This window comes from Zingiber officinale, chromosome 1B (assembly GCF_018446385.1).
Source record: "Zingiber officinale cultivar Zhangliang chromosome 1B, Zo_v1.1, whole genome shotgun sequence".
Taxonomy (NCBI): domain Eukaryota; kingdom Viridiplantae; phylum Streptophyta; class Magnoliopsida; order Zingiberales; family Zingiberaceae; genus Zingiber; species Zingiber officinale.
Genome location: NC_055986.1, coordinates 160,058,972 through 160,085,894, shown reverse-complemented (window position 1 = coordinate 160,085,894; position 26,923 = coordinate 160,058,972). Strand labels below are relative to the sequence as shown.

General features: G+C 40.5%; 1 protein-coding gene across 1 annotated transcript; it reads left to right on the top strand.

The window, feature by feature from the left end:
* The first annotated feature begins 4,033 nt into the window (after positions 1 to 4,033).
* LOC121986397 (probable chlorophyll(ide) b reductase NYC1, chloroplastic) lies at positions 4,034 to 9,153 on the top strand. The gene is made up of 10 exons (XM_042540325.1): positions 4,034 to 4,530; positions 5,188 to 5,266; positions 5,385 to 5,520; positions 5,868 to 5,942; positions 6,057 to 6,258; positions 6,900 to 6,968; positions 7,365 to 7,504; positions 7,881 to 8,003; positions 8,312 to 8,504; positions 8,676 to 9,153. Exons 1-10 carry the CDS (start codon positions 4,087 to 4,089, stop codon positions 8,859 to 8,861), a joined length of 1,647 nt encoding a protein of 548 aa, XP_042396259.1. The 5' UTR covers positions 4,034 to 4,086; the 3' UTR covers positions 8,862 to 9,153.
* Positions 9,154 to 26,923: the final 17,770 nt, after the last annotated feature.

Sequence of the window (26,923 nt, the reverse complement as noted above, 5' to 3'; positions counted from 1 at the left end):
TGCCGTTGACCGCCTTCATGCCCCCATCTCTGTCGGTGTCACAGGTGTCCCACATACGGTCGGTCTCCTCACAGTCCACCGGCAGGACGACTTCTGCACCTTCTAGCCTGAGCGGTCAGAGATCGATAACAACAATCATCCACTTACCGACTGACGAGTACCGGCATCCGGACGACCCAGCATTCTTCGCCCCCCGAACATCAAATAAGAATACAAGGGTCGATCACACAGATATGGGTTGATGCCCGAGCTCGTGCAGTGGTGGTAACTCTGGGGGAACTGACAAATAGCCACACCAAGATGTCTACTATCAACGATTGCGAGCCTTGGAGTAGGAGGAGACTGGGAGTCGTCACAGTCTCCGAACCAAGTAAAAGAAATTGTATTAGCATTGCTTTTGTCTTGTTCTTTATTCCGCTGTGTTACTTTGAGTTTTCCAAAATCAACGAATTAGCCATGAGTGTTATTCACCCCCCTCTCCTCCCCCCTCTAACACGTCATCGATCCTACATTTTTTTACCTACCATCTGATCAATTTTGATATGTCGAGACTTTATCGTTGCCTAGTATCCTATCATCCTTGACCTACTGGGACTTTATTGTTGCTTGACATATGATTACCCTTGACCTACTGAAACTTCATCATTGTCTAGCATACGGTTCATCATGACATGTTAGGACTTCACCATTGCCTAACATCCAGTCCACTTTAACTTGTCAGGACTTCACCACTATTAAACTTCCTATTAGACTTCGAACAGTTAAGTGTCTGATCAAACTTTTCATTTATTAAGTATCCGATCTTATCCTACTTAACTCTTCGATCTATTTAACAAATATATTTTCCGATTGTCAAGTAATCAATCAACTTTGACCTATTTAACTTGTCAGTCATCTAGCTAATATATTAATTAAATATCGAAACTAAACTCGAGTAAACTCGAATTTGGTTAACTAAGTTGGGTCAACTTGATCAATCTTGAACAGATACCAATTGCACCAATCAAATTTATATATAATTATTAAATAAAAATATATTCCATTTAAAGATCTTTATAATTAAAATGATCTTTAATGATCGACGCTAATCACAAAATGAAAAGGATTCATTTTTTTCACAATCTAAAATACTTCAACAATTATGATATATTTTACTTATAATTTAATGTTATTTCATATCTCGGTTTCTTTTTGCATGATAATAATAAATTATTTTGTCTCTGTTAAATGGTAGAGAAAAATTAATTCCTCAAATTTTAAATCAAATATTTAAATTATTTAAGTTGAGTCAATCCAATAGACGTGAATGATTCATTTTCCCTAAAAGCTATAATTTTGAAAACACATCACAAGTAAATGATTCTAACCTACTTGGCAACTTAAGAAGGATTCTAAAGAAGGGAATCTCAACATTCCCCAAGACCCAACAATGGCTCAGAAAGAGTCCGTGCATTCCTTCCCTCTCAATCCTAGTTTAGAAGGAGAACTTCATGCAAATAGAAGACCAAGGATGATAGCCCTGGAGAATGAATCAAGGATGGATTGGAACCTGCCTTGGCTATAATACAATGACAGGGTTCTCATGTAATCCTTTAAATATTTGTGGTTCAATTTTATTTATGATGTATTATATGATATTTTTCTCTACTGAAATAAAAAATTATGAGATAGTGGATGACTGACCATTCATCATTTGTATTTTTAAATTTAAATTTTTATAGAGACGATCAATCACCCATAAGAGCCTCCCTCTCTCTGTCCAAGGCAGGATACTACTTGTTTAGGGTTATATTAGGTAGTATAAATCATCATATTAAGTCAGGTCAGTCGATATTATTGTAAAGAGATGACACTAAAGGGTTAGAATCTAACTAACTAAGGGGGTGTTTGGTTTAGGGTAATAGGAGTGGGGAATGGGAATGAGAATAATTGATTCCCATTGTTAATGTTTGGATTATAGGAATAGGAATACAAATAAGGGAATGAATCCTTGAAATTGAGTAATGACTCATTCCCATGTACCTTCCCTTCAATGAGCCATTACCCTATTTTCATCAATCAAAATATTCCCTTATTCCAAAAATACCCTTGACTTAAAACTAAAATTTTCTCTATTAATATCAAATATCAAAATATATTTATTTATTTATTCTTTCATATCACTTATCTCTCCTTATTCTCTCTCATTATATTTTCTCTCTCATCATAGTTTCTCTCTCATCATTTTATCACACACTTTCTCTCTCCTATCACACTCTCTTTCCTCTTTTTTTCTCATTACACTTTCTCTCTCATCATACTTTCTCTCTCCTCAATCTCTTCCATCGCACTCTCTTCCTTCTTTTGTTCCTCATCACACTTTCTCTCTCATCACACTTTCTCTCTCCTCAATCTCTCCCATCACACTCTCTTTTATCTTTTTTTTCATCACACTTTCTCTCTCCTCAATCTCTCTTATCACACTTCCTCCTTTTTTCCTCATCACACTTTCTCTCTCATCACACTTTCTCTCTCATCATACTTTCTCTCTCCTCAATCTCTCTTATCACATTTACTCCTTTTTCCGCCCCACGGGATTATCTCGGCTGGTAAAGGCGTGGAAGTTTGCCACTGAGAACATGGGTTCGAGTCCGCAGGGCAACGGGGATTTATTCCCTATCCCTGTGCAAAAAAAGTCTCGGCCCACTGCGTACTTGCCACCGAGCTACCGTGATTTACCTCCCTCGTGATGACCCTGGGCAGGGTGCGGCGGGGGCCCTGAGGGCGAGGGTTTCGCCTTTTTTTTTGCCACATTTACTCCTTTTTCCTCAACACACTTTCTCTCTCATCATACTTTCTCTCTCCTCAATCTCTCCCATCATATTCACTGTTCTTTTTTCTCTCACCATACTTTCTCTCTCATCACACTCTCTCTCCTTATTTTTTTCTCACTATATTTTCTCTCTCTTCATCCTCTCCTATCATACTTTCTCTCACATCATATTTTCTCTCATCATGCTCTCTCCAATCACACTCTCTTTTTTCATTTTCTCTCATCACACTTTCTCTCTCTTCATTCTTTCTTATCACACTTTCTCTCTCATAATACTTTCTCTCTCATAATTCTCTTTCATCATATTTTTCTCTCACATTCATCTTTCTCTCACATCTAATTTTTTCTCTTATTTTTCTTTAAGGGTAAAAAAAGAAACTTTGATTTATTCCGATAGAAGATATACAACTAACCAAACATTACTTTTAAGAATGATATCCATGATCATACTCATTCTCATTCCACAATACAATGATTCCGATTCCGATTCCTATTCCTAGGAAAGAACCAAACACCCCCTAAATATATTTTATAAATTATTATTAAAAATATTTTAATAATATTATCTTTATATATTAATTATATACATATATTATAATTCAATTTGATCTGTCAGATTTTAACTAAATAGATTTACCGGTGGTAAAGATATTCAATGTAAACAAATGTACACTAGCTAAGATTTCGTTGTTAAACGTGTCAAACCTTCACTCCTCCAAGTTTACTTGCCTGCCGCAGCTAACAGTTCGAGCACACGCCACGCACCTGGTGCACGGATCCCATACATAAAAGATCACCTTAAAGTCCCATCAAAACCGTGCACTTACGGTAGATTCCCAAACCAACGTCCAGATGTTAAACGCCTGGTCTTTGCAGCCGCAAGATCATACTTGTACGATAATTACAACGGCGACACATGGAGACGAGAATTCGTATCCCACAAAAATCGCGGACGGCAACCACGCTTCTTCCGTGGAGAAAAAGCGACCTCGAATGCGCTGACGTGGCCGTCTCAACTCAAGGACAAAAGTTGCTAATCCTGCGTCTTCTGGAAACAGCATGCAGCAAGGCAGCCTGTATATGTTCGCCATGTGTGTCCGCTGGCTTGTCTGATTCGTGAACCTGTCCCGGATCCGAACAGACGATCCTCCGAACAGATAGCGGAGCGTTCCGTAAACGTGTGGTCTTCGTCCTCCTCGCTTGCTCGCGAGATATTTAGATATTTCACTGTTCGCTTGATTCATCGCAATAGTTCGGTTTTGTGGTGGCAGCTTATGCCGCATCCTCTCGCCATGGCCGCTGCCGCCCACCTCCACCTCCCAGGTCACCCCTTCGACCTTCTTAGCTCCAAGGACGTCGTTCGATGCGATTCGGGCGTCTACAGGCCCCGTCCGCGCTTCTACCGGAACCCCGTCACCTATGATGGGATCTCCTTATTTGGAACAGGGTTGTTCCGCCGCCGGGGAGTCCAACTGTTTCCTTGCCATTCTTTTAGATCGGATAACCGAGGGGAGGAGACCTCCTCTTCGGAGTTGCCTTCTGAGGACCGTGACAGCAGGATGCTGGTGGTCGAGGATGAGAAGGGATCGCGAAAGCTAAAGCGTAAGGGTGCTCTTTACGCCCTCAAGTCGATGATCGTCAAGCTTTCAGGGTCAGATTCGAGACCTGTGGGACAATATAGGAAGTTCGTGGAGAAAGTGGAAGAGGTTTTCTTCTCAGTGAGTTCTTCTTTGATTCCCTTTCCCTCTCCTTTATTTTCTCTCAACTGACTTTAGAGCAAGAGGGAAGGAAGAAATAGGAAGATCGATTCTTTTTTTAAGCATATTGTAGTCATCAAACATTCTTCAACCACGGTCTTCTTACTAGATTCGTTTCTATCTTCCTTCTCTTTTTCTGGTCATGATTGACTATGGATAATGTGTGTCAAATTGGCAACTTTTAGCATGAAAAAATTGTTTTTCTTAGTAGATTTGCTTGCAGATTTTAGCAATCCTATAATTTATAATTACATGTACAAAAAATCTTGTCTTATTGATATTTGAAGAAATAAAGTTGAAGCTGCGTTATTGAGCTGAGATTTTGCTGATAAAGAATAAACCTTGATATCTTAAGTGTAAAAAGAAACAAAATTCCTAGACGGTGAGTATTCTTTGTATCAAACTTTTTTTCTTGTATACACGTTTTGTTTAATGTAAATGTAGAACATGGTTTTAATTTTTTTTTTCTTTCAAATAATTACCAGTGACCATAGTTCGCTTACCACAACATCAGATTTACTTGTTCCAGCACTTTAGAGTATAAATGCCTCATGTAGTCATGTTTATAGTCATTCTATTGCTACTTTACTGATTCTTCTTTTCATGTTATTTTTACAGTGTGCAACACAATTAGGAAGATATCTTGTTACCATGATGAGTACAGGAGTAATTCTTGCAATTGGATTTCAGTTATCAGGTTTTTGACACTCCTTGCTATATCTGAGATCCTCAACTTCCATAATTAGATTCTTTCAGGTTGAGAAGAACTAATTTTCTGATCTATGATTCTTTTGATGAATTTTCTGCCTATGTAGGCGGAGATAGTCAGATGAACACACTCATTTGGTATAGCTGGCTTGGTGGAATTATTATCGGAACAATGATAGGCGCAAACATAGTTCTAGAAGAGCATTGCAAAGCTGGTCCAAGGAATGTTGTTATAACTGGAAGGTACTACTAGTTTTGATAAAATTAATGATATGGCAATATGTTCATTCAGAAGATACACTTTATTGATTGACAATTCCTCCGTACAAAGATAGAAATCTTAGTGCACATCATTCCATTGAATAGATAGCTGGTACATTCATTTAATGTGTGAGAACTTGATTATCTTGGATCTTGCAAAATGCAGTACAAAAAACAGAGATTTTCAATATAATGATTATATGGCACTAACCTGGTTCCTCACAGTGTTAATTAATATTCTAGAATCTATTACTTTAAAATATGATAATTTTCTTTTAGCTGAAGAACTGTAGATGCTGTCTTTTGATTCCATTGGCACTATTTTACAGCACAAGAGGGCTAGGTAAGGCACTTGCTCGTGAGTTTCTTCTATCAGGAGATAGAGTTGTCATTGCTTCACGCAGGTCGTATTCATTGTCTTGACTTCTCTCTAGGCAAATAAGAGAGTTTTTCTTTCTTATAGTCTCTACAGTTTATGCCAGTTTCCTTATTCTTCCAACTTGGTTTGTTGAAGACAGCCCTGAATCAGTACAACAGACTGTGGAAGAACTAAGGGAAAACCTAAAGGAGAGCTTAACAGTTTCTGAAAACAAAGCCAAAGCCAAATCAAATTTATCACAAGCTATGGTTGTTGGTATTGCTTGTGATGTTTGCAAGCCAGAGGATGTAAGAAAATTGGCAAACTTCGCTTTACATGAATTGGGTTCAGTGGACATTTGGGTAAGTATCTAAGTTTGCAACATTGTATAGCATTCAGTTTAATATATACCTAAATTCCCTGACTTGCCGCTTGTCATTCCTCAATATCATTTCTACTTTTTATCTGTGAAAATTAATGAGAACACATCCCCGCTATAAGTGCATCAGCTAGGTCAACTGCCAAAGAAATTGCAATTCTCATCTTGGTTCAGTATCTATATCTAAACAAACAACAAACCATGAGCCCAAACAATTGTGGGTTAAATACATGCATCCAATCTAGCCATGCATTTTGTAATTGTATAATGCTATAATACTAGTAGCGTTCAGTTTCCTATCTCAAAATAGCTTAAATTTATATAAATTTATCCGCTGATTGCATTTCTGTGTCATTTGTTGTACTTTTTGCTTTTACTAAGGATTTTCAATGCCCCCTATCACATGCAAGTGTGTTTTGAAGTATTATTGTTTTATTCATACAATTAATGGTAAGGCAGGGGTAAAATAGGGGAAATGATCTGCCTATATGCTTGTTAAACTAGTATATCCTGAAATCTCTGAGATGAAATGCAATTACCCACAGCTTAGAAGACTGTCTGTCTAATTGTGCTATTATGTTTTATGTTCAGAACATCTGATTGCCTTTTTGATGCTATGAACAGATTAATAATGCTGGCACAAATAAAGGTTTTAGACCACTTCTTCAGTTCACGGATGATGAGATTGAGCAGGTTGGGGAAAAAATTATCACCTTTTTTGCTTCTTGACAAAATTTACACCACTGTATATTTTTCATTTGTTTGTGATTGCAACGCCAAATAATTTTGTTAATCTTTGAGAAGCTTTTGGTAACCCTAGGAATAAGTGAAATTTGTCATTGATGTGGCCATAGAGAATGAGAATAACAAAGGAAAAAAGAAATGCAGGTTTTTTGTTACCTTAATATTTTGATTGTTTCTTCTAAATTCAAAAGTTATGCTTATTCATTGTTGACATATTAAGCATTTCCTGATGTTTCAAATCACTTCCTCTTGTCTCTTGATTATGGCTTTTGCATGATCTCAATTTATCTATGTTGAAAATTCTGATATTGTAAGACTTAGCCGTTTCATGTTTTGATTTTCTAGATCATCTCAACAAACTTGGTTGGTTCTTTAATCTGTACAAAAGAAGCAATTCATCTCATGGAATCCCAAGACAAGGGAGGGCACATATTTAACATGGATGGTGCAGGTTCTGGAGGATCAAGCACACCATTGACAGCCGTGTAAGATTTTTTTTTTTTTCTATTGCCCCAATATTTTGTTTGTTTCTTTGAAAGGTATATGTTAGTATTTATCATATCATCTTTCCTTGTGGATCTAACTTCACATGACTTGCATAAACAAATTAAATCTCTATACAGATGGAAGGTCTGCAATTAGCATTCCTTACAAGAATACTTCTCTTGTCAATAACACATTTGACTATCAAAATAATCTTATATTCAGTAGTAGGGAAGATTGCAAAGTATCAAATTAAATTTATGTAATACCTAACAAGTTATTGAAACTGTGGTATAACTCACATACTGCCTAATGAATTGTCCAAATTGCCAGTGCATTTTTGTAATCCTTGTACCAACTATTTTATTTATTTCACAGCTATGGATCAACTAAGTGTGGACTTAGACAACTTCAAGCATCACTTCTTAAAGAATATAAACGTTCCAAGGTTGGAATGCACACAGCTTCGCCAGGAATGGTCCTGACAGATTTACTTCTAAGGTAGATATCAATGCAATAATGATTTCGTTGTTTTCTAGTTTATTACAACTTATTTGAGTCATACAAAGTGCAATGACGAAAATGAACAATTTAAGAAGAAACTTTTGAATGTGGCAGCACATAAAACCATAACTGTCTTTTTCTATAGTTAAATCATTGTTTCAAAAATGTTTTATTCTTCTCAGTCAACTCAAGTTACTTTTGGCACACCGCTACATGGATGCCTAATTGTATGTTTTGAGAATGTCTACCATTATATTATGTTGGCTGATTATATCTTTCAATTATGTTCCTATTCAAATATGTAGTGGTTCAACTCTGAGAAACAAACAGATGTTCAACATAATATGTGAGCTTCCAGAAACAGTGGCCAGAACTCTAGTGCCAAGGATGCGGGTTGTTAAGGGAAGTGGAAAAGCAGTTAATTACTTGACACCACCTCGAATCTTACTTGCCTTGGTCACTGCTTGGCTTCGTCGAGGCCGATGGTTTGATGAGCAGGTAACGTAACCCTCATTTCTTCATATATTTCTGCCTGTATTAGATCACTTACCCTCAAGTCTATGCTTAATTTTCTTCCCTTAGTTTTCTGAAATTTCGAACATGTTCGATTGTATATTATGAAAAATCGGGTAATGTCAGTTACATTTTAAAATTTGGTTCCATCTTCAGGGAAGAGCATTATATGCTGCCGAGGCTGACAGGATTCGCAACTGGGCTGAGAGCCGGGCACGCTTTTCTTTTACTGATGCCATGGAGATGTACGCAGAGAACACCTGGGTCTCCGTTTTCTCCTTATCCGTTGTCTGTGCCTTCATAATACTCTCCAGCTCTGGCAATGGATTCCCAGGAACATAACTCCAGGTCATGCAACAAGATTTCTTATAAGTGGAAGCCATCTTTTTTCAAAAACTTCCTCGCCGATGGGAGGGCAGTCTAGAGGAATGAATCAATTAATGAGACCATGTTTGTGAGGGTCAGCCATATGAATTATTAACCATGTAGTTTTACACGCAAGACTTTTGGGGCAGCAGCCGAGTGGACATTCCACGGCCCGAAGAGATTTGTCTGTAGATATTTTAAATTGGTAATGAATCTCACATGTTAAGGACAGCATTTTATAGAATGAAAATGCATAATTTGTATGCTATTCCCCCATTGAGTTTTAAGGGCCATACTTCGTTTCTTTTTCATCCATCCTGGTGCATGCAAAATTTTAGAGGTATTATGGATGATTAGGTTAAGTGTTGTAGGTTTTGTTTTAACAATTTGAAATTTTATTCATCATAATTTAAGTAGGATTATAAATGAATAGAATATTCATAAACAAGTTTGATATTTAATTTTATAAGAGTTTGTTTATGTTCATTCAATATATATAAGATCAATAAATAAATAAATTTGAATAACTCATTAAATTAAACGAACAAGTTTGAACGCATATGTGTTTAATTTGTTAATATTTGTGAACATTTGTGAACTGATGTGGGTATATAAGCTAGCCACGTGGATGGCTAGGGCTTTTTGGTCATTTCATATCCCTCCTTTTGAGGGGACACCGCGTGTATCTAGATCGCCGGCACCGTATGGGCAACCCAAACGCCCCCCTCGTTGCCTCAGCCGTTACTGCTCTCTGCCCTCACACGAAGCCCTAGCTTCGGGGATCTCTTCTTTCTCCACTAGATCTTCTTGACGTCGCCTCCCTTTCTCGCTGCACACCGATGTTGCCTTTCCTCTCCACGTCGCTATCTCCGTCTTCGACACAATTTCCGCCACTGGAGCAGTCCCTTTTTCCCTCACGATCATTACCCACAGTTTACGCCTACGTCGTGCCTTCATTCGACACTTATCCCGCACTTATTCGCTGTCATAACTTCTGACACCAATCCGACGTAGATCTAGCGCTATCGTATACCTTCGACATCAATTCAGCCATTGTCGGCTGTCTCCAATGTAAATCTGTCGTACACCTCGGACATCGATCCAGCCACTGTTGTCACCCCCGGCACAGATCTGGTCGCTACCATCACTTTCGACACATTTCCGGGCGTCATCAGAGCATGATGCTCCCCCAAGCTAGATCCCTTTAATGGGGCCTTCTAGCCCTCATTGTTGTGCACTTATGTTGTACTCCGCCTCCGCAATCGATCTTGGAGCCCTAGCCGTTGTGTTCCGTCCTTCGAGTCGCTGATGTGTTCCGACCTTTGAGCCATTCGGCTTTCGAGCCACTACTGTGTTCTGGCCTTAGAGTCATCCGACCTTTAAGCCACTGTCATATTCTGGCCTTTGAGTCGTTGTCATATTCTGGCCTTTAAGTTACTGTCATTGCCTCTTGGCATGCACCTTCTCTAGCTCCCCTACTGGATATCCAATTTACGTCTGATCGGCCATGTAGCTTGGACGCTCCGAATCACCTTCACTCCAACCTGACACTCCTCCCAATCCTAGATATTCAAATTCTCAAGCACGTGGACCAATGTGGCATGTGGAGTAACAGAGAGGACATATCGTAATCTCACAAGATCTCCTACAGTGCTAGATGTGATTGATGAGACCTTCTAATACAACAATATGACATCTTTCTTACTTTGATACAATATCCTATCAGAAGCACATCATTCCTCCTGACAGTCGTAAATGTGATATCTCCCTCTTTTAATTATAAAAAGTTCCGCCCCCATGGGCCAAGATATGCATGCATATATAGAGATACATGTTATTTTATTGCATTGTTTATTTTTTTTTCATTCCTATCACTGGAGATTGACTTAAGTGTCAGAGTAGAAGGCCGGGGCAACCCAAACTCCCTCTAACACTCCGTCTACCTTTTTCTATCTTCAAGCAGCCTTACAGGTACCATTAACGGAAGACTTTCTAGCACCTTCGGTCTCCTGTTCTTAGTTTTTCTTGGAGGTTTAGCAATTCAATCAACCTAGAAGACAACACGCCTTATTCTTCTCCCTTCGGGTCATGGCGACTCCAGCTACCTCACCGGCATTTCAGCCCTCACTGATTTCAGACAGGATTAAGAATAATATTAATTCGGGAACAACGTTCGTGAATAAAACTCTAATCAATATACTAAATAAATAATTAATTAATTAAAATAAACAAATAAGTTTGTATTATCAATCTCAATAACTAATCAAATAAATTTAAAATATAAAAGTTTGAAATAATCAAAAATACTTGAATTGAGAGCTCAATAATATCTAAACAACCAAGTTCAGGCTTATAAAAAGAAACCAAGTTCAAGCTTATAAAAAGAAACCACTTATTATCTTATTAAATAAATATGAAAATCATAAAAAATAATTTGACATAACTAATTTACCACCCTGAATTTAAATACTTTTTAAGGGAAAAAAAGATCCAGGCTAGGTAACGTCGAGTTTGGTGACTGGCCCGACCTTACAAAAGTTTTCTACTGGCTATCATGGTAAATTAGAAAGAACTTGTGGCGGACAACCTAGAAGCCCAAATTCATTAGTAAATCTCATTTAGAGAAAAAATCTCTACAAATACGTCATAGCTGAGAATCGACTTTAGTTGCGCACATCATTTGAAGGAATTTTTTTTACAAATACGCTATAGTTGAGGATCGAACTATGAGTGTCTGGGTGATAACCTGGATATCTTACCATGGTACCATAACCCCTAGGGACTAAATTCTTTTTAAGAAAAAAAAATGATAAACTTAGTTAGCCTCATTGACTAGCCCCTAGAGAGGTGACCAGCTCGCCCCGACAAAATTTTTCCACTGCCCACTACAGTAAATAGGGAAGCGCATGCGACGAGCAGCCCAAAAGCCCAGAATTCTTTGATTATTTTTTGATAAAAAAATGATAAACTCAGTTAGCCTCATTGACTAGCCCTAAGAGTGACCGGCCTGGTCCCACAAAATTTTTCTACTGGCCACCAGGGTAAATTGGGAAGCACTGACGGTGGGCAGCCCAAGAGCTCAGCATCCTTTGGATGCGCACCTGATTTGGAGGAAAAAATCTTGCAAATATGTTATAGCTGGGATCGAACCGCGGGTGTCTGGGTGACAATCTGAATATCCTAGAAAAAAATGATAAACTCAGTTAGCCTCATTGACTATCTTTGGGGGTGACTAGCCCGGCCCCACAAAAATTTTTCACCGGCCATCAGGGTAAATCAAGAAGCCCGGATGGCAGACAACCCAGAAATCCAATATCCTTTAATTGCGCGCCTCATTTGGAGGAAAAATTTCTACAAATATGTCATAGCTAGGGATCGAACCATAGATGCCTGAGTGATAATCTGGATACTCTACCATGACACCGTAGACTCGGGGACCGATTGCTTTTTGAAAGAAGAAGATATTACGGTAGGAGAGAGGGAATATCATCATCCAATATATTCATTATATATGTATATTGGTAAAGGATTATTATTAACTTCATCTTTGATTAGAATATCAACATCAATTTTCCTATCATTATATCTAAAATTTAGGGTAAATAACTTATTTTATTAAATTTAAATAATCGTTTTTCACTACACACTACATCAACTACCCTAAAATTTCTATTATCTTTAATTTTTTATTGTTTTCTTCTCTTTCTTCTATTTTTTATTATTATATTTTTGGAATGAGTGAAAAGAGAGAGATTGAAAATAATGAGAGGAAGGAGAGAGATTTAAAAGAAATATTATTTTAAGTTTAGGATAGAGGTTTCATTCCCTAAATTTAGATAATCACTATTCATCAAATCTAAATTTAGAAAATGGATAGGGTAGCTGATATAAAATATTTTTAGTTACCTTATTTAAAATTTATGATAAAATTTTTAGATAAGATAGCTGATGTGGATATTCTTATAAACTCACCTATAATATTATTAAACCTACATGAGTTTTAGTGACCTTCATAATATTTTCTCCCTTGATTTTGTAATTTTGACCTTCTTTTAGGCAATTCATTTCATCCAATAATTATAAATAATGTAAAAAAAATTAATCAAGTCACATCGAATCTGAGATGAGCAATTTAGTTTTATAAAAAATTTTCATTAATCATCTTGATAAATTAGAAAATTTTATCAGAAAATTTTATATGAAAATTTATCCTGAAAATCAGTATTATCAGATCCATTATTTATGAGGGAGAAATTTTTTTAATAATACATTACAGTACACATAGAATGATTTAGTATGCAAACACTCTTGTGGCAAAAGGTGATTCGCTCACCTCCAGTATCTCCGTCAACCCGTCCCTAAGTTAACATGGAGGAGGTAAATCACGGATGGCTATTAGCCATTAGTACAAATGGCCAAGACATCGGAGAGGTTATGCTCAGTCACGTCGAGTTTCAACCCCAAGACTTCATATGACAACACCCCATATTTTAACTATCGCACCGCCCCGAGGGGACAGTATGCAAACACTCTTGAATGATTTAGTTTTATCTATATTGTTTTGATATTTCACTGATGAGAGTATGATTTTTCTCGCAATAGATATTTGTGCTTGATTGTATAGTTGAGCAACGTGCAAGACTTAAAATTTTAAATATTGAAGTAATTAGCTTAGATGATGAACTTTAAAAAAATCAGGAAATATGAAATCTGTTTATAAAATATAAAAAAAGGAACAAATAGGGAATGGAAAAAAATCTAAGAAATATAATGATGGATGAGTGGAGGATTCAAGGAGCTGAGATTGATGCTTCTTATAAAAATCTAAGTCACATAAATTTTAAAATATAAACAACTCATATATAAAAAATATAAAAATAAGAAGATCTAACTTCATCAATTAAACATGGTATAAAAAAGTAAATAACATAATGATAAAGAACCTGATTGAAGAGTTATATCTTTATTTAGCGTCGTCCAAAAAATCTTGAAAAAGAAAAAAGCGGAAGCAAACGGGGAGGATCTTCCAAGGGGCTTAAGGGATGACGACACCGTAAAGCTTCTTGTCAATGGAAAACAAGACACTAGGTCAAGATGATATCCTAAACCCTTGGGGATCAACCCTATATATAGTGGGCATCTATTATCAGTTCATAAATAATAATAGATGTGAGACAATAGATCCATATATATATATATTGAGCATATATTATCAGTATATAGATGATAATATATGCGGGACTATAAGTTCTATACATATAAATCTACATCCAACAATCGAACCCAATAAACCTAAGTTAGATCACTTTAATGAATTCAATTTGTAGTTATATGCACAACTTACAATTAAGCCCATCAATTAGAGATAATAACCAACAATCTCCCACTTGGACTATTTGTGAGTTGTACATGGAATACAAGTAAAACTTTAGTTGATATCAAAATTTATAAGTACATAATACCCTTGTAAATAATCTGGTCTACTAACTTTATTGGTATATGACTAAAGAGGTCATAACTATTGTATATGATCGTAGCAAGCCCCAACAGTAATCACAATATTAATGTCATTAATGACATAGATCAAGATGTAGATGTGTAGAGTGAAAATTATATTAAATATGATCAATACATGTCAATTTTCAATTTGTCCTAAGATTACCTCAAAAGATATCAGATTATATTTATAAAATACTTTATGCTAAACTGTAATAGAAAATAATGATCCAAACTGTATGATTCCAAAAGGAATCTATATCATATTTACAAACATCAAATGCTAAATAGCAACAGTAAATCATGATATCATATCATAGTGTCAAACAAACATATAAATTCCCATTAATGTTTTGAACTTTAATATGTACAATAATCAAAATAAATGTTTATCTTTATAAATCAACATAGAGTAATAAATACAAACTCCTGCTAGATGAGTTCTTCTTTCATAAAAAGGACTCTCATATCCACAACATGCGCATGAAACACCTTAGACACCAAGTCTTTGGTGAGTGGATCGACCAACATGGAATCTGTGCTGATGTGTTCTGTCATAATCTGACAACTCTGAACTCTTTCTTTAACCGCTAAAAACTTAATGTCGATGTGTTTAGACTTTGATGAACTGTGATTGTTCTTGGTATAAAGTTCTGCAGTTTTATTATCATAGTAGGTCCTCAATGGCCTGTCAATACCATCAACGATATGCAATGTTGTGATGAAGTTCCGCAGCCAAATCTCGTGATTGGATGCTTCATAGCATGCTACCAACTCAGCCTCCATAGTAGAAGTGGCTACTAGCGTTTACTTTATGCTCTTCTAAGATATAGTCTCTCCAGCAAGTATAAAAATATAGCCCAAAGTAGATCTCCTCCTATCCAAGCATCCAGTAAAATTGAAGTATGAATATCCAATCACCTCCAGATAATCTGATCTCTAATACGTGAGCATATGTCCTTTAGTTCTTTGCAAATACTGCATCACTCTCTTTACCACTTTCCAGTACGATGATCCTGGGTTACTTACATATCTACCTAACATCCCTACTATAAATATGATATCTGGTCGAGTACAAACTTGTGTATGCATGAGACTTCCCACTGCTGGCGCATATGGGAATTGTTCAATCTCTTTTATTTCAAGTTCAAGCCATGGACACTGCTGCAAGTTAAACTTGCTACCTCTTGATACAGGTGTGTCACCAAGTATATAGTTCTGTATACCATGCCTTATAAGCACCTTTTCAATATAGGCATGTTGTGAAAGTCCAAGCATGTCTCTTGAACGATCACGATAGATCTGTATACTTAAAACAAAGGATGCTTCACCAAGATTTTTTATTTCAAAAGTATCAGATAAAAATGACTTGGTTTGATGCAGCATGCCCTTATTATTGCTCGCAAGTAATATATCGTCCATATACAAAATAAGTATAACAAACTTGCTCCCATTGAACTTGATATATATGTACTGATCAACGAGGTTCTCTTTAAATCCAATGAGGTAACCACTTGATCAAATTTTTAGTACCACTGACGGGACGCTTGCTTTAAATCATAAATGGACTTCTTTAATCTACATACTAGGTGTTTTGAGTTCTTAACTCAAAATTCTCTAGTTGCACTACATATATAGATTCCTTTATGTCTCCATTGAGGAATGTAATCTTTACCTTCATTTGATGTAGCTGCAAATCATAATGAGCCATAAGTGTCATGATTACCCTAAGGGAGTCTTTCGTTGACACAAGTGAGAAAGTATCCTTGTAATCAATGTCTTATTTCTGAGCGAGTCCCTTGGCAACAAGACGAGTCTTATACTTTTCAACATTACCCCTTCAATCCCGCTTGATTTTAAATATCCATTTACAACCAAGGGACTTTTTACCTTCAGACAATTCAATAAGTTCCCAAACGTCATTATCTACCATAGACTTTAACTCTTCTTGCATGACATTAATCCACCTTTCAGGGTTAGAGCATTGTTTGACTTCTTGAAAAGATGTAGGATCACTTTCCAACCCTATGTCAAAATCATGCTCTTGGAGATAAACATAATCACAAGAATTAGTGGTTCTTCGTTCCCTTGTGGATCATCTTAGAGGCACTTGTGTTTGAGGTGGTTGAGGTACTTACTCATCAATATGAGGTAATACTTCAATTTCAGTGGTAAACCCCTCCAATTGCATTAGAGATGACATGGGAATATCTTGGATCACTGCACTCACTGGATGTGTGATACCCATAATATGGGGTACCATAACCATATCACTACAGATCGCACTAATAGTGACCACAGGAGGATTATCAATGCTTTCTTTAAAATATACTTCCCTGATTTTATCACTCCCACTATCCTCGATCAATGAATTTAGCGTTTCCCATTTCGAACAAGGATCTCTCAGAGGGATCATAAAATTTATACCCCTTTAATTTTTTAGAGTAACCTACAAAATTGTAGCTAACTATTCTTGAGTCCAGGTTCCTTTCATTAGGCCTGTAAGGCCTAGCTTCAGCTGGACAACCCCAATGTGTAATGCCTGATGCTAGGTGATCCGGCGATAAGAACAGGGGACCCCCGTTCCAAGAAGTCAATGCCACGTGGAGGTCAAAAGGACTATCAGAGAAGGGTGGGCCGACCGGCCGACCGGAAAAGGTTAGATCGACCAGCTACCGGTGTCTAACTGAAGTCAAAGGCACCCCGACGGAAGTTAGGGTTCCGACGCTCATGTTGAACAGGATCGTGCGGCCGAGCGAGTAGCCCGCTCGGCCGAAGGAATAAAGTAGCAATACTGTGAACAGTCTTCACAGAGCACACTACCGGGAATCTCCTAAGTGGACCCGCACATATGACCGGCCGGACGTAATGGGACTGCTGACCGGTCGGACACTCGGCATGGGGTAAGGAGAAAAGGACAAGGAAACATCTTCTGACAGCTGGTATATCCAACGAGCAGGCCATAAGCAGGGTCTTATGACAGAGGGTTCCGTTGTCCCATCAGAGACGTGCACGGACTGTAGCAGTATGGTGTCAGGTAAGCTTGTCTGACAAGCCCATGCTGAGGTATGGGCTGAGGACACGTACGCGCCTCTATGTGTGTGTGAGCCTCTTCGCAGCTCTATATAAAGGGCCTTACACTTCATTGGAGGTACACATTCTACGATATTTGGAGTCACTTCTTTGTTGACCACTTGCCTGACTTGAGCGTCGGAGGGTCGTCGCCGGGAACCCCTTCCTGGCCCGACTTCTTTGCAGGTTCGCCGGAGCTCCGTGTGACCGGTCGGGGATCTACGTCAGCAACGGGGAGAGCGCCACGTGCCCAGCGTCCGTTGATTCAGCGTTCGGGCAGGATCAATTTGGCGCCGTCTGTGGGAACGCTCCTGCATCCGATCGGAAGCAATGGACGAAGCTGGACGACCGCACTCAGTGATGCTCTCCACAGAGGAGCTCGACGCTCTGATCGAAACCAGAGCAGCCAAGCTAGTGGAACAACAAAGGCAGAAGTCGCAAGCAGAGCGGATGGAGCAACAAGCGACGTCCGCATCGGGAGGCCGAGCGGAAGCACCCGCGGCCACGGTTCCGTTTCCTCGAGCCCTATTCCGCACACCTCCTGAAGCTGCAGCAGTTAATCGGGATCGAGGATCTTCGTCAGATGAAGTGCCAATACGGGACAACAGAAAAGGCAAGGCCCCCCGAGCAGACACCTCCCCCGAGAGGGTCAACCGTCAATTCTCAGAGGCTATCCTGCAGGACCCTCTGCCAAAGCACTATGTGCCCCCGGCGATCGGTGAATACAACGGAACCACCGACCCAGACGATCATTTGGGTAAGTTCGACAACACAGCTACCCTTCATCAATACACAGATGGAGTGAAGTGTCGGGTTTTCCTTACCACACTCTCGGGATCGGCTCAACGGTGGTTTCGGAGGCTGCCGGACGGATCCATCACAAATTTCAAAGACTTCCGCACGGCCTTCCTCCATCATTTTGCAAGCAGTCGACGCTACCAGAAGACTAGCGTCAGCCTATTCGCCATCAAGCAAGAGCCCAGAGAGCCGCTCAGAGCTTATATCCAACGATTCAATCGGGTGGCCATGGACATTCCAACGGCCACCTCCGAAACAATGATGAATGCATTTACGCAAGACCTCATGGACGGGGACTTCTTCCGCTCGCTCATTCGGAAGCCGCCCCAAGACTACGATCATATGCTACACTGGGCCAATGAATACATCAATGTGGAGGAAGCCCAAGCGGGACGAAGGAAGGAAACACCAACCGAGCGGGCGCCCCCCGCCTAGCGGAAGCCGCACACTGCTCATCAGCCGCCTAGAGGACCGCGGGCTGAAGCAGCTCGCCCCCAGCAACATGCAAGATCCCACGCCATTCAAGAAGTGTCTGCCGAGCGGCCCAAGCCTAAACAGAAGGTATGAGCGCTAATGTTTTGCTCATTTCACCGGACAGACACTCATAATACAAGAGACTGCCGGAGCCTTCCCCTGATTGCCCACCCCGTGCTCCGGGGTGGCCACCGTCGATCGTCATCATCTGACAGGCGATAGCGCCCTCGTGAAGCCGATCGGATGATATCCGACAGGCGGCAGAGACAGACTCCCGAGCGGCATCATACTTCGAGGCGTGAGGATAATCCCCGGAGGTCTAGGGAGCAGCCTAGGCCATCTGCTCGGGAAGAAGAAAATAGAAACAACACTTCCCGAGGGGAGATCAACATTATTGCTGGCGGGCCGACCGGAGGCAACTCTAACAGAGCAAGGAAGGCGAGCGTCAGACAGCTTCAAATCCATGCGGTCGGATGTAGCTAAGAACGGGTGAGAGGTCCCGAAATCAGTTTCGGGCCCAGGGACTTGGAGGGAGTCGAAGTGCCACACGACGACGCTCTCCTCATCAAGGCGGTAATAGCCAACTACACTATTCACCGCGTTTTCATTGATACAGGAAGCTCGGTCAATATTATATTCAAAAAGGCCTTCGACCAACTACAAATTGATCGAGCCGAGCTGCTGCCCATGATAACCCCCCTCTATGGGTTTACGGGCAATGAAGTTCTGCCGGTCGGACAAGTCCGACTGGCTATCTCGCTAGGAGAGGAGCCACTCAGAAGGACGCGCACTACAAACTTCGTCGTTGTCGATTCTCCCTCAGCGTACAACGTGATCTTGGGGCGACCGGCGCTCAGCGAGTTCCGAGCAGCCGTCTCCACCTTCCACCAGAAAATCAAGTTCCCGGTGGAAGATAAAGTGGGAGAAGTACGAGGAAACCAGCTGGCTGCTCGGCGATGCTACATCGAGATGGTCCGAGTTAAAGCTAATGCCGCCCGGAAGACGCCACGGATCGAGGTGAACGCTATAACCGAAAAACCTCCCTCTTTGGTTTATGAAGAAAAAGAGGAAGTGCAGATTCACCCGACCCGATCGGGGGCCACCACATTCATTGCGGCCGATTTGGAGGCAAGCCAGAAAGAGGAAGTGATCAAATGCCTCGAGAGAAACTGTGATGTCTTCGTCTGGTCGACTCATGAGCTGCCCGGAATTTCGTCGAGTATAGCGCGACACGAGCTCCATGTCCGACCGGACGCTCGGCCGGTGAAGCAAAGGAAGAGGGACTTCAGTGCCGAATAAAATGTCATCATCCGAGCGGAGGTCGAGACTCGAGAGGCTCCTGGAGGCTGACCACATACACGAGGTCCAGTTCCCCAGCTGGTTGGCGAACGTTGTACTAGTCTCCAAGCCTGGCAACAAGTGGAGGGTGTGCATCGATTTTCGGGATCTCAACAAAGCGTGCCCGAAGGATTTTTATCCTCTGCCCCAGATCGATCAACTGGTGGACTCCACAGCCGGTTGCAAATTGATATGCATGCTCGACGCTTATCAGGGCTACCATCAAGTGCCGCTCGCCCTAGAAGATCAAGAGAATGTCAGCTTCGTTACAGCCGACGACACTTACTGCTATAATGTGATGTCGTTTGGACTGAAGAATGCGGGGGCAACCTATCAGAGACTGATGAACAAAGTGTTCAAGGAGTAGATCGGACGAAATTTGGAAGTGTATGTGGACGATATTCTCATCAAATCCGTCCGATCGGCAGACCTCTTTAAAGACATGGAGGAGACTTTCCGAACGCTGAGGAGGTATGGAGTTAAGCTGAACCCTCAGAAGTGTCTGTTCGGAGCAAAAGGCGGGCGTTTCTTGGGCTACATAGTGACCGAGAGGGGCATCGAGGCAAATCCCAGCAAGGTGAAAGCATTACAAGATATGCCGCCTCCAAGAAATCTGAGGGAAGTACAGCGCTTAACCGGTCGGATAACAGCATTGTCCATATTCATCTCAAAGACAGCCAATCAGAGTCTCCCGTTTTTCAAAATCTTGCTCAAAGCCACTAAGTTTCATTGGGATGAAGAATGCGATCGGGCGTTCGAAGAACTGAAGGCATACCTGAACTCTCTACCTGTGCTAGCCAAGCCAGCTGTGGGTGAGCCGCTCTGTATATACTTATCGTCGACCGAGCAAGCAGTGGGCTCGGCATTAGTAAGGGCGAGCGGAGATGAACCCGTGTATTTCTTAAGCCATATTTTAAAAGACGCTGAATCTCGCTACACTGGGCTTGAGAAACTAGCTTTTGCCTTGGTCCTCGCCGCTCGGAGACTTCGCCCCTATTTCTTGGCGCATACTATCATCGTCCGGATGAATAGCCCTTTGGGAAGAGTGCTGCTGAACCCAGAAGCGTCCGAACGGCTCATCAAATGGACCACAGAGTTGAGTGAATTTGATATTCAATAACAACCATGCTCGGCAATAAAGGCGCAGTCCTTAGCAGATTTCATCACCGAAGTACAAAAACCAGAGCCCGAAGCCATGTGGAAAATATTTGCGGATGGATCATCTACTCGGCGCGGAAGCGGAATTGGGGTATTATTGCTCTCTCCACAAGAAGAACGAATGCATCTGTCCGTTCGGCTGGATTACAGAGCCACAAACAACGAAGCGGAGTATGAGGCCCTTATAGCCGGCTTACAGGCCGCCCGGCATGTGGGGGTCGGACGGGTGACGCTGCATTCAGATTCTCAGTTGGCCGCTCAGCAGCTCTCTGGCACTTTTGAGATTAACAACGCTTGGCTCAAACTCTACGCTAAAGCCTTCGAAAAGCTCAAGGCCAATTTCAGAGAAGTCATTATCCAAAAGATACCCCGAGCGGAAAACCAGGCGGCAGATGAGTTAGCCAAACTCGCAAGTTCAATAACGTCGGTCGTCATCCAACAGCCAATTGAACAAGTATCTTTGGTGGCGCACGTCGATCGGATGGAGGGCCTCGAGTTTCCGAGCGACTGGAGAACAACCATCATGGAGTTTCTTCGATCGAGGGCAACACCATCCGATTGGGAAGCAGCCCAGCAATTAAGGAGGAGAGCCGGTCGGTTCACGCTCATTGGAGACCAACTTTACAAGAAGGCTTTCTCCCGTCCGCTTTTAAAATGTGTGAGCTCGGAAGACGCGGCGTACATCCTCCAAGAAGTGCATCAAGGATCGTGCGGAGGGCATCCGGGTGGACGATCGTTGGCTAAGAAGATCCTGTTGGCCGGATACTTCTGGCCAACCTTGCAAGCAGATGCCGCCCGGACCTTCGCGACGTGTCTTTCCTGCCAGAAGTATCACAACTTCTCCCACCGACCGGCGGAGGAAATGAAAGCAGCTACCGTCTCATGTCCGTTCGACCAGTGGGGGATGGATATTGTGAGTCCATTTCCTATGGCGACCGGTCAGCGGAAGTTTCTACTGGTGGTTGTCGACTATTTTTCCAAATGGGTGGAGGTCGAGCCACTGGCCAGGATCACCGAGCAGATGGTCAAAAAGTTTATATGGCAACACATCATCTGCCGGTTCGGCATCCCCCGTCGACTTGTTTCCGATAACGGGCGGCAGTTCGCGGGAAAGTTGCTCGAAGATTGGTGCAAAAGCTACGGCATCGAGCAACACTTCACGTCCGTGGCGTATCCCCAAAGCAATGGTCAAGCCGAAGTAGCCAACCGGGAAATTCTTCGCATTCTGCGCGCTCGACTCGACCATTTGGGAGGAAGCTGGTGGATGAAGTGTCAGGCGTCTTATGGGTCATCCGCACGACCCCAAAGGAAGGAACGGGCGTCACGCCTTTTCATTTGGTGTATGGCGGCGAAGCGGTTATTACTGTCGAAGTCGGCGTCGAGTCCGTCCGGATCCAGAATTATGATGATGATAACGTCGAGCGGAGGAACATGGAGCTGGATTTGGTCGATGAAGAGCGAGCCAAGGCGTCCGTCCGGCTGATGGCGTACCGGCAACGGATGAAGCAAAACTACAACCGGCGCGTAATCCCCAGAGCATTCCAGGTTGGCGACTTTGTCTAGAAGAAAGTAAAGCCGGTCGGCGACGTGGGCAAGCTGAAGGCTCCTTGGGCGGGCCCCTTCAAAGTCATCGAGAAGCTCCGCTCGTGTGCTTATTATTTGGAGGATGAAGACGGACGGCGGCTGGACCGACCATGGAGCGCGAATCATCTCCAGCCGTACCGAGCTGGATGAGAGGTGCGCTAAATGTAATTTTATATATGTTGTGGGTCGTCCATGTCCTTGTAATGCAGGAAGCAAAATGATAAAAGGATGGCAAATAGCTTCGCCGAATGGTAGTGTCAAAATTAGCCTTAAAGGCTGACAACGAATCTGTCACATTCGTAAATCAAATTAATTCATTTATACTCAACCGAACCCCTTAACCTACACTAAGGTAGTATAGTAGAGGACCGGGTCGTCTCTCACGTGGAAACAGTGATAGGACGTTTGCTCTCAGACGAAATCGAACAATGGGGTTTTGTTTTGGAATTTCTACACCTAATGCAAATAAGGAAATCCTAACTAAACAGCAAATATAAACTCATAATGCAGTGTCACTCTACACTATGAGGATCCAAGAAACATTAATAAAGAAAGCAATACTCAAAGACAATTAACTAAACAAACTTAACGACAATTATATGAAACCTAATTATGCATAAAAGCTAAACTTGTACCATATTATCACGCTATGATACAAGATCAACAATCATACATAATGAACTAAACAAAATACCAAATCTAATTAACATGCATCATAAGAAGATCGAACACGAAATTAAACTAACAACTACACATTAAACAAGCATAAGAACTTAACTATAAAATGAAACAAGAACAGTAAATAAATCCTAATTAACCAATCCACTTCTCCACAATCAAACACGATAAAGTATTCTGTCTATCACTACAGAATCACCGAGGAAGAAGACCGCTGTCACTCGGAAAACTCCTGGATCCGGTGGACGGCTGATGTTACTGGTCGGAAGTACAATTCACAACGGTGGAAGCGTGAAATCCTCGAAGAAACCTCTCCTTGGACAGCTGCTGGAAACGAAGGAAATCTTCCAAGAACCGTCAACCTAGATCTGCCCTCTTCACCGTGTCAAGCAGAGAAGGTTGTGTGTTTCCGAAACTTGGAAGAACTCCTCTGGAATTTCTCTGGCGAAGAGGAAATGGGGCTACTGGAACTCTGAATCACTGCCTTCTTCACCGTTTCCGGCAGAGAAACTCAGGATTCCGATGCTGATGTGAGAAATGGAGTGACGCCGGAGAAGAACCCAGAACTCGCCACCGTCGGTAAGTCTCTGCCCTCTTCACCGTTTCGGGCAGATACTCACTCGAAGGAAATGCGAGGGGATGGAGAACCTCGTCGGAGAAACCTCTCCGGTGATGCTCAGTGACCGTCGCTGCTACAGATCCGCTGGAATCGCCGCCGTCGGCTTCGTTGTCTTCGATTGGGAGAAAGGAACGGGGGCGTCGGGGAGAAGAAATCGCAAGCCCTAGCCGAGTTCCTGTGCTTCCGCGTGAGAGAAGATAAAGGGAAGCTTTTCCCTTTCATCTGATCCGTCCGTTTGTGATGGATGAAGATCCGACCGTCCATTTTGTGAGGAGAAGAGAATATTTCTTAATGGGTTGCCGGATCCGGATTAAGAAAGCAGATCCATTAAAGAGTGAATCCGGATCCATTATGAGAAGTGAAATTGGGCTTTTATAATTGGGCTTGAGGAATGGGTTTGAGATGAGGCTTTACTTCTTTGGATCTCCTTGATGTCTTGATCATGGATCTTGATCAACGGTCCAGATTACTTCCCTACAAAACAAGATGCATATTTTAGATAAAATATCAGAAAAATATAGGAAAAATTAGATCAACGCTCTAAATAAATCTCAACTCATAAAACATGATATAAATACGGAATTAAGCATATGAGAGGATAAAAATATCAAGTCCAAGATCCAAAATAACATATAAAAACGCTAGTTATCAACTCCCCCACACTTATTCTTGCTCGTCTCGAGCAAATCAACAAAAAAAAGAAAATAACTAAAATGTAATCCCCTAGCAATTCTCAACCATATATAAAAAATAGTGAAAAGAGAGTTATCTAAGATTGTCAAATTCAAATAACCTAAGCATTCATGAATTCAATTCATATATTGATTAACAAATATGATAATTTCAATCCATAATAGATAAACTGAAAATGATAATAAAATAACCTCACAAGGTAAATGATGGTGGCTCTCCTCTCATATACATGCAATAGTGGAGCTCACTCAAGCTACTCATGGATTCATGCACTACCATATGCTTGCTTTGCTTCTAATCTCCACCACTATATACATAAGAGTGCACAATAAAATAATGAAGGCATTATTTGAAATATAAGGGAAATATGAATCAAAGCAAATGATAGGATAAGAAAAGAGATGAAGAAGATAAAACAAGTTATTGGTGGAAGACATGGACATAATGGAATGTTACATAGATGAGTACAAGAAAATAATGCCCCAAAAGTATCTCATCCAACTTCCAAGCTAGCTCTAAAAACTCAATAAAAATGTGAACAACTCCTACTCTAGCATTTTATACTAAAAATTTACACATGATATGCAATAATATCTCAATATCGCTAAAGTAAAAATTGTCACTCATAAAAATTTTATCACAAATGAATACAAAATATCACATGTCAAAGTTTTTCCATAAATTCAATAAACATGTAGGCAACCTCTACTATAGCTTTTCAATAAAAATATCACTCACGATATACAATAGAATCGAAATATTGCTACAATAAAGATTGTCTCTCCCAAAAATTCTATCACAAAGGAATATAAAATAGCACAACATATCAAAAGTATTTTTCTTTTTTTTCTATTTTTTTTTCATTTTTTTTTGTTTTTTTTTTCATTTCTGATTTTTTTTCCTTTTTACTTTTTTTATTTCTGATTTTTTTTTCTTTTTGTTTTTTTTTCAAACATGTTGTGCATTACTCTACAATATCATCAATAGCCAATAGCTCAAATAAAAAGATAACTAGCATGGTTCACCTATGGTGATCAAGCATGGTTCACCTATGCTTCCACTAGATTCCACTAAGCTATCTCTCTCCCCCACACTTAAACTTTTGACCGTCTCGGGCAAAACACTCATCATGTACATCCAAAAATATCCACATCCATAAGAAGGTAATAGAGGGAAATAAATGGAAGAGAGAAAAGAATGAAATGACCAAATGATATGAATTTATTCAATAAACATGTGATAACAAAAGGAATGGATAAAAGAAAGTGAGATAGATAGCCTTCATAAAAATCATGCAAACCTATGATAATGTGGTCTTGAAAGAATTAAGCAAGTTCTAGAGTAGCATTAACCACAAGTGCATCACACATCAATAGGAATAATAGGCTCGAAAAATATCCTCACTAGGTATATCAAAAATTATCATCTCAATCTACCAACATGAAATCCATTATCAAGTTGTAATCACATGCAATCCAAGAATCCAATCATGACAATAAATCATCAAATTCGGCAATCAAATTTAACTAACTTTCACAATTTCTAAAATGATAAAAAGAATGCATAAGGAATTTATTATGAAAGATGACTAGACAAGCTAAAAATGAACTACCCAGCAAAAGCAAACAAAGCAAAGAAATAGATACAAGCATAAAGGAATAGAAAAAGTGAGATGGAACCAACTCCCCTGAAATTCTGGAGGTCGAAGTCGATTCAGTTTTAACAGCCAATCTGGAAGTGGTAAGAGATGGTTCACTTGAAATATCCACTCCAGAAGCTTGCTTATTGCATAGAGAGTTAGAGCTTTCTTCAAGTGGTAGAATGCATCCTTGCATGATTGGCTACAATTAAAATATCTGAAGAAATTCTGCACACTAAAAAGAAAAGGATGCATTTCCTGCACGCATGCTGTGTAAGATGTACCAGAAACAATATCAAAATCAACAGAGCATGAATCAAAAGACATGTTACATCCACTACAATCAAAGTGAACTACCTCCATGGTATTCCCTAAAGATTCAGAAGAAATATCATCGTTACCATCCTGAAAGATACCTAGTGTCTCTAGTATAGTGAATGTGACATCATCTTGGTCAGGTAAAAAATTAGGCTCTGGATCAGGTACAAT